This window comes from Pyrus communis, chromosome 15 (genome assembly GCF_041283825.1).
Source record: "Pyrus communis isolate YQ-2024b chromosome 15, ASM4128382v1, whole genome shotgun sequence".
Taxonomy (NCBI): Eukaryota; Viridiplantae; Streptophyta; class Magnoliopsida; order Rosales; family Rosaceae; genus Pyrus; species Pyrus communis.
This window is the reverse complement of record NC_142579.1, coordinates 15583784-15600254: the sequence shown is the minus strand read 5'-3', so window position 1 is coordinate 15600254 and position 16471 is coordinate 15583784. Positions and strand designations below refer to the sequence as shown.

Below are 16471 nucleotides of genomic sequence, written 5' to 3'. Positions count from 1 at the left end.
ACAAAATATACGTGAAGTATCAACCAAACAATACTCTTTAACCAAAAGGCTTTCAAGTTCAATTTTTACAGCAATATGTTCTCTTTTTGATGACCTCCTCCCATCCTCTGAAGCATATACCACAGTTGCTGGCATTCCTGGTAAACAAAAAAAGAAACTTTCTTTGTGCCTTTCGTAGTTCTTCGGCCGCTTTCTGCTCTCTCTCTCTGATAGCTTTGAGAGAAGAAGAATTAGAAAGCTTTTTCAGCTTGAAGAATCTCTCTCTGTCCTTGTGGGATTGTATTTCTGCAAATCTCAGGTGGATTTATGGATACGTGATACGAAATTGGACCGCGGGAATCCGCCAAGAAAGTCGTCGTATTTCCTGCAATCCCTTCCAAGTATCAGTCGTCGGATCGATTATCGCCTCAATTCTCGGATTTCGTATTTATATATAAAGGAAGGTACTTTTTAGATGCTCTGTTCATTCCAATCCATGGGTTTCATCTCTCTGTTCATTTTTTTTAGCTTTCTTTTGCGCATGAAATTCTTATTTTCTATATATAACTTTTGGAAACCTTTCGTATTATATATATATATATATATATATATAAGACAACCATTCGCGGCTTTTTCATACAAGTATTCAGAATTTTGATTGTGTAGCGAGATGAACATGAATTTGAGTTGTTAAATTTCGAGCTGCATAATCACTTTCATGCTAGTTTTTCGATATAATACTCTCCAGTTTCTTTGTATGTTGGGTGCAAGTTACGGACTGGTGTTGGTAGCAAAGTAACCTGTAGTCTTAAATTCTATATATATGTTCATGTAGGCGGATGTCAAGGGCTCGCGATGAGTCTGGTGGTTGGGCTGCCTTTGACCTCAAGCAGCGCCAGAAACAAGGCCTCGAGCCTCAAGTTTACAAGGATCCTTTCCTAACTATACCGAACACTATAACTTCTCTACATCCTCGTGTAAACGTACCGAGGAATAATGACCTTCCGGGCAGGCCTTTTTCAACTCTACTCCTCCCATCTGTAGATTGTTCAACTTCGGCAGAGAATAGGGTTGGGAAAAGACCTTTATTAGATGGCGATTCCAGTGGGAAACGGTACGCTTCCGTGGAAGATAATACATCTTCCATGAAGAACATCATGGATCTTTACCCTTGGGCTGACGATTTCTTGATTGAGGATATTATGGTTGCAATGGATAATGATATGGATAAGGCCTCGATTTTATTGAAACAATGGTTTCCTCCGGCAGCTGTGGAGAGAATAACCAAACTAGCATTTCAAAAAAACAACTCCAGCTCAAATGTCTCTTTAAGTGATAGAGAATCTGTTCCTCAATCTCCTTCTGGCATTTCTAACTGTAACTCTACGATTCAAAACTGTCTCAAAGAGAATAAGATAGAATTGTTAACTGGTGATGATTGCGGTGTGCAAAAGCTTGCTATTGATGCAGCAAATAGGAAGCTAGTTCTGGGGAGTTTGGAGTCTGTACCCATCGAACCTGAGTGGGAAGAGGATGATGTTTACTTGAAGCATCGAAAAGATGCATTAAGGATGATGAGGTATGCTTTCTGTTCATGAACTTGCAGGATATGACTATTAAGCACTGGCAACTGTGTTTTTCTCTCCGTGTTTGGCATAATTTTTTGTTCTTATGCTGCCTTCTTTTTGTGTTGCCATTCTCGTTGTTTAGTCATCCACCCAAAGTAAAGGTATACAGCTTGTGCTTGTTGCCACTTCTCATATGAACATTTCTTAGGTTTCACAACAGAATTTTGTACTTTATCTTGCTGTTTTCGTCAGCTTTTTTAAACTATGTCATAGCATAGGTTCTGCAGGATATGTCGTGCTTCTTGAAAAACCTATGTTTTTGCATACTATGTCCTAGCATTGAAATTTTTCTTATCTTAAATAAACAGGTCAGCATCACAGCACTCTAAGGCAGCCACTCATGCCTTTGCAAGAGGTGACCATTTTTCCGCCCAACAACACTCAAAGAAGGCTCGAGAGGAACGGTTGGCTGCTGAAAGCCTCAATAAGAAGGCAGCCAAAGAAATTTTAAGGATCAAGAATAGCAAAAATGATTTATGGAAATTGGATTTACATGGCCTTCATGCATCTGAAGCAATTCAAGCCTTGCACGAACACCTGCAGCAAATTGAAACAAAGGAGCTATCTAATCGCTCTGTGTCACCAAACAGAGTTAAGATGGAAAAGATGATTATACGTTCTTCATCACATGAGTCGTTTAGTTGTACTGACAGAAAGAAATTGGATCAACAGAAGGCATCATCAACACAAAGATCGGCATCCTTAGAGATCATCACAGGTATAATGTTTCATTCATTGAATTTATAATTTCAGATGACATAAGTAAATAATGTCGGAATTTAATTTTATCTTCATGCATCAAAATTCTAGAATCTCTACTTTATGTTGACATAGGATAATTTGGGACATACTTATTTGTTTGCCTTATTTTTTTCTGCTAGGGAAAATATTATCATTAAATTGAAGCAAACCAGTTAAACTTAATATCATTTAGGACAATCTTTATAAACATATGCTGTATGTTGGGGGTTAGGGATTTGGAAAATCATGGATGTACAATGATAGGTTTTAAACTTAAAGGGCAAAAATAGGGGCTGACAGAAAAGATGGTTGGAATATAACTAGGCATCAGCTTTTCAACGGTTTCAGGTTGATTTGAAGGGCCAAGATAAATGCTTCAGGTTATTTGAATTTTGGGTTAAGGACTGTAGAGAATAAGTGCGATTTTAAAGTCATTTCAAATCCCTCTATCTAATGTTTGTAGTTCATTTCGAACTAATTATTCTAAATCCCTTTGGTACCTGCAAATTTCCTTATCCAAACACCGTGTGTGTGAAAGTTCCTTGTGCAGGGCGAAAAAGCTAGTGAATAACCAAAACCACTTTAAGTAATGTTTGACTAGAAATATAAGTTACAGAAAACATAAGTTAGAGAATCATTTTCAGTTCTTTCGTCAGGAAGCACTCTGTGACGATGCTGGATTGGGTTGTGTTTTATTCAAAATTTATGTGCTTTTAACAAAAGTGTAACCAACAAAAACCGCTTCCTACCAAAACAATCCCAAAGAGGACTGAACGTTGCTTGCCCTAAATTCATCTACTCATGAATGATATGTTTGCTGGAACTTGGTCATTACTTGGCAAGATGGGAAAACAGTCTTTCTGGAATCAATACAATGCTTGTTAGAGGACTAAATGAAAAAATGTGGCACTACATTGTTTTTTTTTTCCTTCTCGGTGCGTGTGTGTCTTGTGGGGGGTGGGGTGGGGGAAGGATAGTTACAGGATGCAACCCTGATTTCTGTGTTTATACGTGTAGGTAGAGGTAATCATAGCCGAGGACAGGCTGCACTTCCAACAGCTGTGAGAAGTTTCCTTAATGAGAATGGGTGATGCCTCTTTCCTTTGTGCAAGTGCTTATAAATTCACAGAATTGATACCTACTTTTCTTTAGTTTCTTGATCTTTTCAGGTCTAATAAGCTGGCATTGGTACTGTTTAGTTTGTTGTGTAAACGATGAAATGTTATATTGCAGGTATCGTTTCGAGGAGTTGAGGCCAGGTGTAATCACAGTGCGGCCCAAGTTCCGTCACAGGTGATTGCTTCATCAAGTAACCAAATCAGTGATGATGCATGATATGTTGTTGCAAAACGCTCTTCTGCACTTGCTTTCTATGCCCAGAATATAAATCAGGCAGTTTCCTTCTTGATATCGGAGTCTCATATTTGTATGATTAGGAGTAAGGATTTAGTTTTGGACGATTAATAAGCGAGAGATTTGTATTAGTAGCCTAACTCGTGTGCTAATTTAAAATAAATGTATCTCATTTCTAGACGTGTAAGACTTATTTAATTGCCGAGAACCAACTGTGAACTTGATTGATTTGCAACTAATGTGAATCGGTGTCTTTAGGGTTTTCCGGAAGAGAAATGCTGGATGAACAGTTACGTGAGGTTGCACCAAGTCCATGGACTCATTTTGGCAAATATATTTGAAAGTTCTTTTGCTTCTTAAGTAACGGAGAAGACTGTCATCGCATTAATTATCGCTAGATGAGCGTGGTTTAATCTGTTTTCCTCCAGAAATGTCGTAACTCATCCAACGCGACGATGGTAAAGCCTTTGCCTTGTGGGTTGAAATTCGACGGAAAAAAAATAACCTTGAACTTGAACTGCAGAACGAAATCTTTAGCATAATAGCATCTTCAAATAAATTGTCATGCTACATGCACTGCCAAGACCAAAGTAACCATATATTCATCTAAACTACAGAGAAAAGAATTTGAACTTGAATGCAAAGTAGAACACTACAACGATCTAAATTATGAAAAAAAGAAATTGAACTTGAATGCAAAAGTAAAGCAGTACTATGAAACTAGCTAAACCCACGTCCGCACAAACTCCATCAAATCCAATATTGTTGTTTTAAGGCCCGAACCTTTGCAGTCACAAATTTCTCGGACAGATACGTCAGCCACAAACCGTCCATGACAATAATCTCTCGGTCCCGCGAGAGCCTTTCAACCAATGAGAAGCCTCCTTCTTGAAAACACTCATCCGAGTACTTGCCACGTGTCCTCCCCACCTCCACCCTTTCCCTCCCTTTTCTTCTTCGTTCGTTTCTCTCACTTTCATCTCCTTCCTCGCTCCAAAACAGACTGTCTGTCTGTGTCTGTCTGTCTGTCTGTCTGTCTTCTTCTTCTGCTGCTTCACTCTCTCTCCCTCTCTCTCTTGCGGGCATGAAAATTGGGGATTAGGGTTTTGATCAAATTCTCGATTCTTTCACCCCAATGGCTGCTTGTTCTCTACCTGTACTGGAACTGACCTTTCTCTCACCACAAACCACTCCTAAACGCCGCCTTTCTACCTCTGGAGTTTCTCTCTCTAGATTCTCTCTTATTGGATACCCTAGAGGAGGTGTTCGATCCCGAATCAGAGCGACTAAAGAGGATGGCCTTGTAGTTGAAGAGACGATCAACAAAGTCAATGGTGTCGAGTTGGGTGGTAATGGCGCTGCCGCTAGTACTAGTGGTAGCAATTATGGGTCCAATGGCTCGGTCAACAGCTACTCCAATGGCAGTGCTAATGGGGCGAGTAACGGGAGCTTGGTGAAGTTCGTGAATGGCAATGGAGTGGCAGCGGAAGTGGTGGAAGGAGTTCAAGTGTTGGAGACGAAGGAGGAAGGAAGGAGGAAGAATATTGAGGAAATTGGAAAGGAAGATGCGTGGTTTAAGCAAAGCGGGCTACCAAAAGTCGAGGTATGATTGCGTGATGTTGATTTGTTATTCAATTGTCTTTAAAGGAGTGGTGTGTGTTTATGCTAAGTTATGTTGAGAGTATGAATTCCAAATTGAGGAATTAAAGTCTTATGTAATAGTTTAAATAATCTTGGGCGGACCTCTCCACACATTTCCAATTGGTTTAGGGTTGGATGCTCACACTATAACAGGTAACAAGTTGGTATTGTTGAGAATGAATCCCACTTTGATGAGAGGAGGGACCTTGCATGGGCGTATAAGTAAGTTGGGCTACTCTCTATATTGCCAATTGGTTTTATGGTGGAACCTCAACTTTTGAATTCGAGTATGCATATCGGTGCAGTTTGTCACAAGACATTGATTTGGAATGTAGATGGTAGAGGTAGGTTTTCTGGAATTTTAGTTGAAATCTTAATTGGTTTGCATGCACAAACAGAAATTTTTTTGATCTTCATTTCGACTTGAGGACTAGAATTCTAATTCACAGAGAGGTTTTGAACATGCTGTTACCTCAGGAAAATTGAGGCGGTTTTGTCATAGTGAAGAAAGTACTATTAGCAGTCTAATGGATCATGTTATTGATGTGGTTGGTAGGCTACGCTAAGTGGTCAAAAGTTGTTTTTTTCCTCGTCTACTACAACACCAGAAAAAGTATACATGAAATACAGATGTGTGGCTTGGTTGTAGTATTAAGAGATGCAGCAAGTATAATGTGCAGATTGTTGGAGAAAAATAAAACTGAGCAACCTATTGTGGTAGTGGGGCCAATGACAGAGATATATTTTCTTTTTAATAATGTTGGAGATTGTATTTTTTACATGATGTATGTGTGTGTGTTCACTAGGTTTACCAATATTACCATTTTCTATAGCAACTGTTTTGCGGTTATTTCAAGCCTTAGTTTTTATGGTTTAATAGCTTTTATGGTTTAGGTAACTCTGAAGCTGGCCTAGTTTTATGGGACGAGGATAGGATGAAAGATGTTTAACAAGTGAATATAGAAAGAAAATAAAAAATGGTTCATGCAAATCTTAAAAGGGGATCATTTATCTCTTTTAGTGTTCTAATTCACGCATTAGTGACAAATAGATTCATCTAGTACTTTATTGCTAACATTGTCTTGTATGTGGAGCCAGAATCTACTCTATATAGCTGTGTTTCTTTGAGTTGGCTGTATAATATTGAAATCGCTTCTTTTTATAAATTTGTTGGTTGCTTCATTTGTATTTTGAGTTTGAATATGTGCACACATGTGCCAAAGTAATATGGTACTTTTTGGTTTTTGCAGGTCTCTGTTGCACCTGGTGGTCGTTGGAGTAGATTTAAAACTTACTCGACAATCCAGAGGACCTTGGAAATATGGGGATTTGTTCTAAAATTCATTATAAAGGCTTGGTTAGACAATCAAAAATTTACTTATCAAGGTTAGTCACTTCCTGTATAATGAAATTTCCAAAGTCAAGTACATGAGTTTTTCATTTTGGCTTTCCATGTGAGTAAACCAAAAAATGGAAGAAATATTAGGAAGCCCTTGCAAAGCCCATGTAATAATAGTGTAGAGCTTGATTCCCACTTCCCATGGAAATTCCTTCTAATTTTACAATCTATTAGGAACAAGCATTCTTCTTCAGAACTTCTTCCTCTGTTGTCAGGTTTAAAGATACTCAGCACAATTTTAAAAACTTAATCATGACGTGCCTTGTAATGTACCAATCTAATCAAGTGGTGGAAGCCAATCCTTTCTCCTTGAATTTTGAAAACAGATAGAGATTGTTTGGTTTTGGTACCAGGTCCCAATATACAGTATATTGGTACCTGGTACCAGACATTCTATATCCCTTTTCAATAGTTAAGAACAAATGCTTGGCTTCCATCATCATCTCACTTGATTTTGAAGGCTAGAGTACTGTACAAGGTACAAGTTTATGATCTGGATTATAGCTCCAGTAAATCCTTGTAGCATTATAATTAAAGTAGGGGGGCTAAAAATGTTATTCAATGGTACTAGTAATAGTCATGTTTATGTGCAAAATGGGAGGTTGAAATTGCTCTCTTTCTTAAGCTTTGCGACAAGTTGTTATTGGAAGCTAATTTTGATAGCGTTACTTCGAAGTGAGTGTGATGGCTCTGTTGTTGGTTATATGTATGAACAAAAATATGAGGTACATATTTTATATCTTATTTTCAGCAGTGAGGAAACAGGAGGGGTTGCGGGATATAGTTTACATTTGGTAATCTGTGATTTCCTCTTTCTCTGAATTTTGGGATGTACCTTCCTTTTTTACAAAGGCAGATTGACGGTGTCCACCCCAACTCTCTTAGATATAATTTTGTGAAAGTATGTAAAAGACATTTATAAAAACTGAGGGTGGCGGTGCCACAGTAGCATCCATGTCATCTGGGAATTTCCATAGGAAAACTCTTAAGCAAAAGAATATAAAAAAATTGGATGCAATGCTGCCCCCATGGCAGTGCCTTGAATCAACCATACAATACTAAGTGAGAGAAAAATGGTGGATGAGCTTGAGCAGTTCGGGCATTGTATGCACACTGCCTAATATTTATTGGCCTTTCTCATAAATAAATGGTTCAAAGGAATTAATTCTTCGCGGAATATTTTGAATTTTATTTAGAATCTAGAATTCTCTTCGTAAGGCAGGCGGACTGTGTATTTTTAAGTGCTTGTATCTAATTTAAAAGGATATGTGCAGGGGGAATGACAGAGGAGAAGAAAACCTTGAGGCGTAAGGCACTTGCCAAGTGGCTTAAGGAGAATATTTTGAGATTAGGTCCAACATTCATTAAAATTGGCCAGCAGTTCTCCACAAGGGTGGACATTCTTGCTCAAGAATATGTTGATCAATTGTCAGAACTTCAGGTTGGAAATTCTTTAATTTAAGGTCAACAAGATTGCACATTCATACTGTATACTGTTTTATACAATCAGCTACTGAAAGTAGAGCCAATTTTGTCTTTCGTATCCGTTTCTCAATCACTTGCAGTTGCTTATCTTTTCTTAATCTAATTTCAGGATCAAGTTCCTCCTTTCCCTTCAGATACAGCTATTTCTATTGTTGAAGAAGAGCTTGGTGCTCCTGTGGGAGATATCTTTGATCGGTTTGATTATGAACCAATAGCTGCTGCTAGTCTTGGTACTCCTGATTGCATTTGTCAAGTTTCTGATAGCAAAATTTGTGCAAAAAGAATGAGAAATCAGAAAATGAATCTAGCATAATTGTGTTTTTTTTGGGTTATAGTACAGTTTGATAAGAGATGAAATGTGAGAATATGGTATCTTCCTTTATGCAGGTCAGGTTCACCGTGCAAGATTGAAAGGACAGGAAGTTGTTGTTAAAGTACAGAGGCCTGGACTTAAGGATCTTTTCAATATTGATCTTAAGAACCTGAGGGTCAGTTTCTCATATTGGCTTACAGTTCTTGATTAGTATTCAAATTGGCTTACAGTTCTTGATTAATACTATCAATTTTGGGATCTTTGGTATTATTGTAAAATGTATATTATAAATATTTTTAACGAATTAAGAACGAATCGAACTAAATATCGTACTATCTATGTGTACTCTCTAACGAATGATACTTTAGGTTACCATTGAATTCCGTACCTGAACCGAATCACGAACTCAAACCGTATCCGTATCTGGCAACTATGATTTGAACGTCCATTTACCCTCACCCTATGAATCCATGCCACTTGAGCTGAGGTCATGGATAATGTTTGGGCTAGTTTAGGATATCATGGTTTTGTCTGATCATGGTTGAATTCTTTTTTGGTGTTTCTTCTTTTCTTTTCTTTTTTCTTGCTTCCCTTGGCCTGCCAAAGTTGTGAATTTCCGCTCGATGTTCTCCGCTTTTGGTCAAATCATTCAAAAGGGACTCAAGAAAAGCGATATTGTCACTGAGATTGAATTTAAGTGGGATCTTCAAAAGTGGTACTGAATGTTAATTCACTTAATATGCTAACTGTGTCATTAGATCTCATAATATTCTTTCTATTCAGTTTGGTTGTTTCTTGTGTATTATTACTTTGTTATAGATGAAAATACATGTGAAAGGTTCCTCTTGGTCTTGTGAGGGCAGTGGAAATTCTGATGAGCATCGTCGTATTGTCATTTTCTTTTCAGGTAATTGCAGAATATCTTCAAAAAATTGACCCGAAGTCAGATGGTGCGAAGAGGGATTGGGTTGCTATCTATGATGAGTGTGCAAATGTCTTATATGAGGTATTGAGATCCCCCTTCATTATTTTAACCGTTTTGGCACCAAATAGTGAGCCAAAAGGCACATAACTCGTGCTTTTTTTGTTTAGTGTAGGTAAAGGTCTCATTCTCCACAGTGGCTTATGTTTTCTTACTACGTAATAAGTTGAACCATGCTTCAAGGAATAAGATGTCATCCATGTCGAGTCAAAGGATATTGACATGGATGAGTAACGATGTAGGAAGTCATGGAGTAATAATGATGAAGTCATGTGAGGGAACTTAGGTGATACATATGCAGGAAAAGAGGTCAATAATATAGATGGTTCAGTCCAACAAAGACAAAGAAAGGCAGTTGAATGCTGACTTTTTTTTCTTGAAAAGAAAGCAATTTTATTGTTCACAGCTTGACAGTATTCTTAGACTTTTTAAACATAGATTTTTGTTTTCTATTAAATGGTAAAGATAATAATAATAATAACAGATAGTTTTTTGGAACATTTGGTTGGAGCGTAACAAAAGAATTTTTGAGGATTATACTGGTGTGGGGGTCGCAGATCTATGGGGAAGAGTCAGATATTGGGCAGCCCTCTGGGCTTCAGTTTCGAATGATTTTAAGAATTACTCTCTTTCTTACATACTGTGGGATATGTTAGCAGCTGTAAAGTGATTTTGGTTGAGGTTTTGCTACTTGTAATCAGATCCTCTTGAGAGATTTTCTTGTTTTGTTCTTGGTGGATTTCTTATCCACTTCTGTGTAATTCCACTTTTCTATTTTAATAAAATGTTATAGTTTCTTCTCAAAAAAATAATAATAACAGATAGTTTATGCTCATCTTTCACGTGCAGCATTCTGTGCTTAGTAAATTGTTGATAACTTATTTTCAAAACATTTTAATCTTAAAAACTGCCTTCTTTTATACATTTTTTTTTTTGTACTATTCTGTAAATCATAGCTAATTATTATAAAGTTTTCCAGGAGATTGATTATACCAAGGAAGCTGCTAATGCTGAACTATTTGCAAGTAACTTCAAAAACATGGATTACGTCAAAGTCCCAATGATAATATGGGAATACACTACACCACAGGTTTTGAGCTTTCACAACTAATGACTTTTGATCTCCTAGATGTTATTGTTCATTAAATCCAACTTCCGTTATATTATTATTAGGTTCTGACAATGGAGTATGTCCCGGGGATCAAGATTAACAAGATACAAGCTATAGATCAATTGGGCCTTGATCGGCAAAGGTCAGTACAGTTTCTGTCTCTTAGCCTGGGTAAATACTTGTTAACTTTTGACCTCTTCTTATCACTCCTGATGCTTCGACTATCCATTCGACTTCCTCAGGCTGGGCCGGTATGCTGTTGAATCGTACTTGGAACAAATTCTGTCTCATGGATTTTTTCATGCTGATCCTGTGAGTTTTTGTTGTTTAATTCAATTTGTGGTTCTAAAGCATGATTTGGGTGTCAAAACTTAGAAAACTGGGAAAATCTCAGAACTGTGGGTGTACATGAGAAAATACCTACTCCTCATTCATGGTCATCACATTTGACAGTATGGCCTCCTTGTTTAGTTCTTTTACATGTCCTGGAGTAAAATACTAAACATCGCTGCGTCTGTAGTCCAAAGGCAATTTCGGAAACCATAATTGAAAAAAGAAACATGTCCTGCGCAGATTCATAAGCAATCCCTCATTGCTATCAGATTGGGACTTCTACTTATATATGTGCTGTAATCAAATAGCTATAAGATGGCCCATCGTGAGCTTTTCGATGCCCCCCTTCCCAAGGTTATAGGGATCAGTATTCCTGTTGCACATAAGAAAGCTGTAGTCCTCGTGTTTTTTTATTACATATTTCTGGATTCCTGGCATTTAATATCCCCTGCCAATTTGTATCCACAATTTTCCTCTTAATGCAGCATCCCGGAAATATTGCTGTGGATGATGTCAATGGTGGAAGGTTGATTTTTTATGATTTTGGAATGATGGGGAGGTATTTCCTTGATTCTGTTTGCTAATCTACAATCTACCAATCACTGCTCTCCAAGTTTTTCTGTATTTTTAAATGTGTCTTCATATTTATACTTTGCAGTATCAGCCCAAATATTAGAGAAGGTTTGCTGGAAACATTTTATGGAGTTTATGAAAAGGATCCAGATAAGGTTTTTTCATCTTTTTTTTCCTTTCTTTTTAGTTTTCTAAGTACAGTTCATTTTAATATGTTGATCAGGCAATTGGAATTACAGTTAGCTTACATTAATTATACCATGGCTCAAATGCCTGGTTGTGATCTTTAAATGATGGAAATTAATTATACCGGTGCAGGTCCTTCAGGCAATGATTCAGATGGGTGTTCTTGTGCCTACTGGAGATATGACAGCTGTCAGACGAACAGCACTATTTTTTCTTAACAGGTGCTTCTGAATCTTCTGATACTGAAAATTTAAATAGAATTTTCCAGAATTTTCCATTGTTCGTTTCTTAATTAATTTGTTCGGTCTTTCTTTCTTTTTTTGTACAAAATTTAAATTCCCTGGTATTGAGGAATTTCCGAGCTACTTGGGGAATAATGCCTCTGTGGCAAATCAGAATTATATACACTTCTACTAGTAATATGTAACTTGCAAGGTGCTAGATAAGGCACTGTATCAGCTATGGTTCCAATGGAGTTTTTTGTTCTAGTTGGAATGATGGAAACTATTTATGGTTGGAATGGAGCTATTCGTATAGTTGTCAATTGTATTACGGGCTGGGGTGTAATTTAGAATGACTGACAGCCTGCTCTTCTTGGTTTTGTAAGCAAGGTCTTATGTTAAGCATATCATGTTAACTTTGATTAGTAGTTCCAAAATTTTTATTCTGCCTTGGGTTCTTTTCTAATGCTCAAATTTTGCAGTTTTGAAGAGCGACTTGCTGCACAGAGAAAGGAGAAAGAATTGGCGACAGCAGAGCTTGGGTTTAAAAAGCCATTGAGCAAGGAGGAAAGGATAATGAAAAAGAAAGAAAGGCTGGCTGCTATTGGTAATTCACCTTGTTCAAATCCTCTATCTATGTTAAGGTTCTTACCTTACATAGTTTTAGATTCTTACAACTCAGTATTTAATGGAAGAGTTGGAGGCTGACCTTTTTCAGTTTGCCAGACCTATGTCAGGCATTAGAGCTTAAGTCAAGTCCTGCACAAATTTTGATGCTAAATGAGTAAATTGAAAGCCATTTTTGTGGGATAGAAATGATTTGTACTCCTTTACAGTCTCCAGCTTCTTGTTTAATTTAGAGAATAAGAACTGGTGAGCTTTCTCTTGGCTGCATTTATACTGGGACCAATTTATGCCATGTCAAGCTTAGACAGGATCAACTCAAAATTTAAATTCTCAGTCCATAGGGATGTATAAGTTAGTATGTGGTGTTACCCTCATGCTTTATTTGGTTTACACTTGAACAAGTAAATCATCGACACCAGGTCCACTATTCATATCTGATGTATTTTCTAATCTGGTTAAACATGTTTCTTATTATCATTTATTCAATAATGGCCAAATAATATTTTGGGTTTTTCTTGTGGCTACCTTACACATGAAATTGTTTTTAAGTCTTTGGTGTAAGCTCAGCCACCTGAGCTATTTAAATTTGATGTCTGATTAAGGGTATCTTAAATTAAACATGTTTATGCACCAAGTTTGATTATGCTAAAATTTCCATTTTTAAACGATGTAAAATTTGAGTCTGGGCTCCAACTGTAATCAAGGGTTAACTGGTTTCTGTCCAGTGGCTGGATTTCCCGGATTGTTGTCAATACTAAATTGATGCAACCCATAGGCTATTTTTGCATTTTTCCACTGCGCATTGATGTTTGATACTCCGTACCTTGCATTCTTTTAACAGGGGAAGATTTATTAGCCATTGCAGCAGATCAACCCTTCAGATTTCCTGCGACATTCACATTTGTTGTTAGAGCATTTTCAGGTAACGTAATAGAAACATGGTGGACATGTTTTTGTTGGAAATATGTTTGCATTTTACATTGCTTATGTAATGTGTTTATTTGTAGTTAAACAAAGAGACATATATTTATACGTGTATATCGGTATCCTTCTAAATGGACTTCTTTATTTTCTCTTTTTTCAGTATTAGATGGCATTGGGAAGGGTCTTGATCCTCGATTTGACATTACTGAGATAGCCAAACCGTGAGTGTAATTTAGCTTTAAAACCATCCCAAAGTTGTAAAATAAATACCTTCTAAGATTTGGTAACTGTTACTTCCCCTTGTTTTTGACAAGTCATGGACACTCTGCCCTGTAGCTATGCACTGGAATTGCTAAAATTTCGTGAAGCTGGAGTTGAAGTCATTATAAAGGTAAACTCTTAGCATCCATATTAAATTTCATATTGTACAATCTTTCTAGTACAAACCCCATTCTTACACTAAACTTATAAATGTTCCAGGACCTCAGAAATAGATGGGAGAGGCAGTCTCGTGCGTTCTATAACTTATTTAGACAGGCTGACAGAGTTGAAAAGCTTGCTGAAATTATACAAAGATTGGTACCAACTGTTTTTTATTTGTGAATACTTTGAATAGCTTCCTATAATTTTCTCAGTTGTGGATGCCACTTTTTTATTTATAGGAGCAAGGTGATCTGAAGCTTAGAGTTCGGGCTTTGGAATCTGAGAGGGCATTCCAGCGGGTTGCAACTGTCCAGAAGACTGTTGGAAATGTGAGTTGAACTTACTCATGACCTAATGGCATACACACATGATACTTATCTTTGTTGGAATTTGTTTCAGTATATAATAATCTGACAAGAAAGTTCTGATTTGAATTTTCTTTTCTTTATGAGGTTCCATTAGTTATAATACAAATTATGTTAAAGCCATACTGAGGTTTGGTTCTGTCCTACTCACATCCGCAAGCATGGAAGGGGTCTATTTTAATGATTTATATGCATATTCTCATAAGTGTGTGACACTGACATTAACTCTTCTTCGCCAACAACGGGGTACCATATCTAGATATCAAATAAATCAGTTTTAACTGTAGCATTATTGAATGGCATTCAATAAAGTTCTTACCGAACAAAAGAATAAAAAAGCAGAAGACACACATTGACAGTTTGGGAAGTAGAGTAGAGGTTTTGATTACTTTTCTGAGTCATCTTCAGTTCTGAACTAGGTGTACATGCATGGTTCTGTATCTCTCGTCTGCTAAAGCTTATATGAAAATCCTACTTTACTGATATGTACTATTTACAGGTCAACTAGTTGAACGTCTCTCTTGTCTGCTAAATCTTATAATGGCATGATGTCTGCTTGGCTTGATCTTTTGTTTGACTAATTTGCAGGCAGTTGCTGCTGGAAGCCTAATAAATCTCGCAACAATCTTGTATATTAATTCCATTCGAGTAAGCTATCAAATTACTTTTGGTACCTATGGCATTGTGTTTGAATCCCTGTTGTCTGATTTTCTTCAAAGCTCAATTCTGATGCTACCTATTTATTCTCAGGTTCCTGCCATTGTAGCATATGTCTTTTGTGCATTTTTTGGTCTTCAGGTTCTCATTGGCCTCATAAAGGTGAAAAAGTTCGATGAGCGGGAGAGATTAATAACAGGAACTGCTTAAACAATTGGTGAGTGAAGCTTATTCTATTTATACAATCTATTATGTTAGTTCTTCATCCATGAGAGTTGAGATAGAGAAACAAGGTTTCAAATGAAAAGAGGGCTGAGTGTTGAGCGTCCTTAAAGGGTCATAGCTCCAAAATGCCTTTTCTGCTCAAGTAAATAAGTAGTTTTATGTCTTCGTGTTTTGTAATGGATGGGAATTTTGGCAACAAGTTGAATGACTTTAACAGGGAGAACTTAAATCAAAGCTTGTCCAGGATGATTACTTGGTCAAACCCACCAACCTTGTCTCTGAAATTGTTAACGGATCTTACCACATCATTAACAGGAAAAAGATATGATCCATATGATATAGTTGGGTCTTAGAGAAACTAAATGGGTGAGTACAGCTGCCTGTTAACTGTTTGAAATTTTTTGTAGTCGCTCGATTAATGTACAAGAATAGAATAGAATACCATTTGTGATTGCTGTTTGCAACTACAAATACACTTGCACTCCGCTTTTTCTTATAAACATATTATGTTGCATTTTTCAAGTGGAGGAAAATCCAGCTCATGGTTTTACAAGTCAACTTTCTGATCCTTGAAGAGAATTAGGGTCGATCTGGGGAATGCAGACTATATCACGGTTCTTATAGCAACAAATATGATCCTGAACTTCCATTTCACAGGTTTGTGATGGTTTTTTTAGAAGCTGAGCACTGGGTCTTATTCAACCAAAGTTTAATAAGAGTTAGATTTGTAACTCTATTCGGTTAGGTTGGCTATTGCGACTTTGTTTCAAGCAGTCCTAAAATTACATTCCCGAATGTAGTTATATTGAAGATGTGTCGTCATTTTTCAGGACGATGACTGTATAAGGCAGCTTGCAGTCATAACATTGTAATTTGTTTTGTAACTATCTTATAGCTAAGAGCCTGACATGGCATTCTGTGGTCTCCCATCAAAATTTGGGCTGATGGGATGTGCATAATTGTTGTATAATGTTGTATCAGACAGATTTTCGAATTTTCGAGCTGATATGTAACTATATATTTAACTAGTTTTGCACTTTAAAGGTGGCCAAATTGGGATATAAATAATAGCTGGTAGATTATTTAACAAGTTTTGCACTTTAGATATCAGTTGCTTTTGTAAAGCTTAGAACAACTTTGCTATGCTTGCCTTTCCCTTCAGGAACAAAATAGTGTCTCTGTACTCTTTTTCTTCTCATACATTTTCAGTTGGGCATTTTAATTTGATTGAAGAGAAATGGGTAAGAAGTTACCTTTTGAAAGGGTGACGCCATGGATAATGGACTGTCTGCACACATGGCAATC

The 16471-nt window shown here is 37.0% G+C and overlaps 2 protein-coding genes across 6 annotated transcripts; both read left to right on the top strand.

Annotated features, from left to right (window-relative positions):
* Nucleotides 1–4062, top strand: LOC137741345 (smr (Small MutS Related) domain-containing protein). 4 transcript variants are annotated; one of them, XM_088686302.1, is made up of 6 exons: nt 1–443; nt 815–1558; nt 1916–2325; nt 3366–3435; nt 3582–3641; nt 3960–4062. In XM_088686302.1, exons 2-6 carry the CDS (start codon nt 819–821, stop codon nt 3985–3987), a joined length of 1308 nt encoding a protein of 435 aa, XP_088542428.1. In that variant the 5' UTR covers nt 1–443; nt 815–818; the 3' UTR covers nt 3988–4062. The 4 variants fall into 4 exon arrangements, with proteins under 4 accessions (XP_088542428.1, XP_068337173.2, XP_088542430.1 ...); XM_068481072.2 differs by lacking the exon at nt 3960–4062 and having other exon boundaries at nt 3582–3881; XM_088686304.1 differs by lacking the exon at nt 3366–3435 and having other exon boundaries at nt 68–443.
* Nucleotides 4063–4572: 510 nt separating this feature from the next.
* On the top strand, nt 4573–16194 carry LOC137739604 (protein ACTIVITY OF BC1 COMPLEX KINASE 8, chloroplastic). Of its 2 annotated transcripts, XR_011069098.2 has the most exons (22): nt 4661–5304; nt 6593–6728; nt 8016–8182; nt 8336–8456; nt 8614–8714; nt 9447–9545; nt 10501–10611; nt 10695–10774; nt 10875–10944; nt 11451–11524; nt 11624–11693; nt 11857–11945; nt 12428–12552; nt 13414–13494; nt 13657–13717; nt 13833–13887; nt 13977–14075; nt 14159–14248; nt 14873–14932; nt 15035–15158; nt 15690–15823; nt 15997–16194. XR_011069098.2 is itself a non-coding variant. In XM_068479234.2 (21 exons), the coding sequence occupies exons 1-20, from the start codon at nt 4837–4839 to the stop codon at nt 15149–15151; spliced, it is 2274 nt and encodes a 757-aa protein (XP_068335335.2). In that variant the 5' UTR covers nt 4573–4836; the 3' UTR covers nt 15152–15158; nt 15690–16194. The 2 variants fall into 2 exon arrangements, 1 of the variants encoding a protein (XP_068335335.2); XM_068479234.2 differs by having other exon boundaries at nt 4573–5304; nt 15690–16194.
* Nucleotides 16195–16471: the final 277 nt, after the last annotated feature.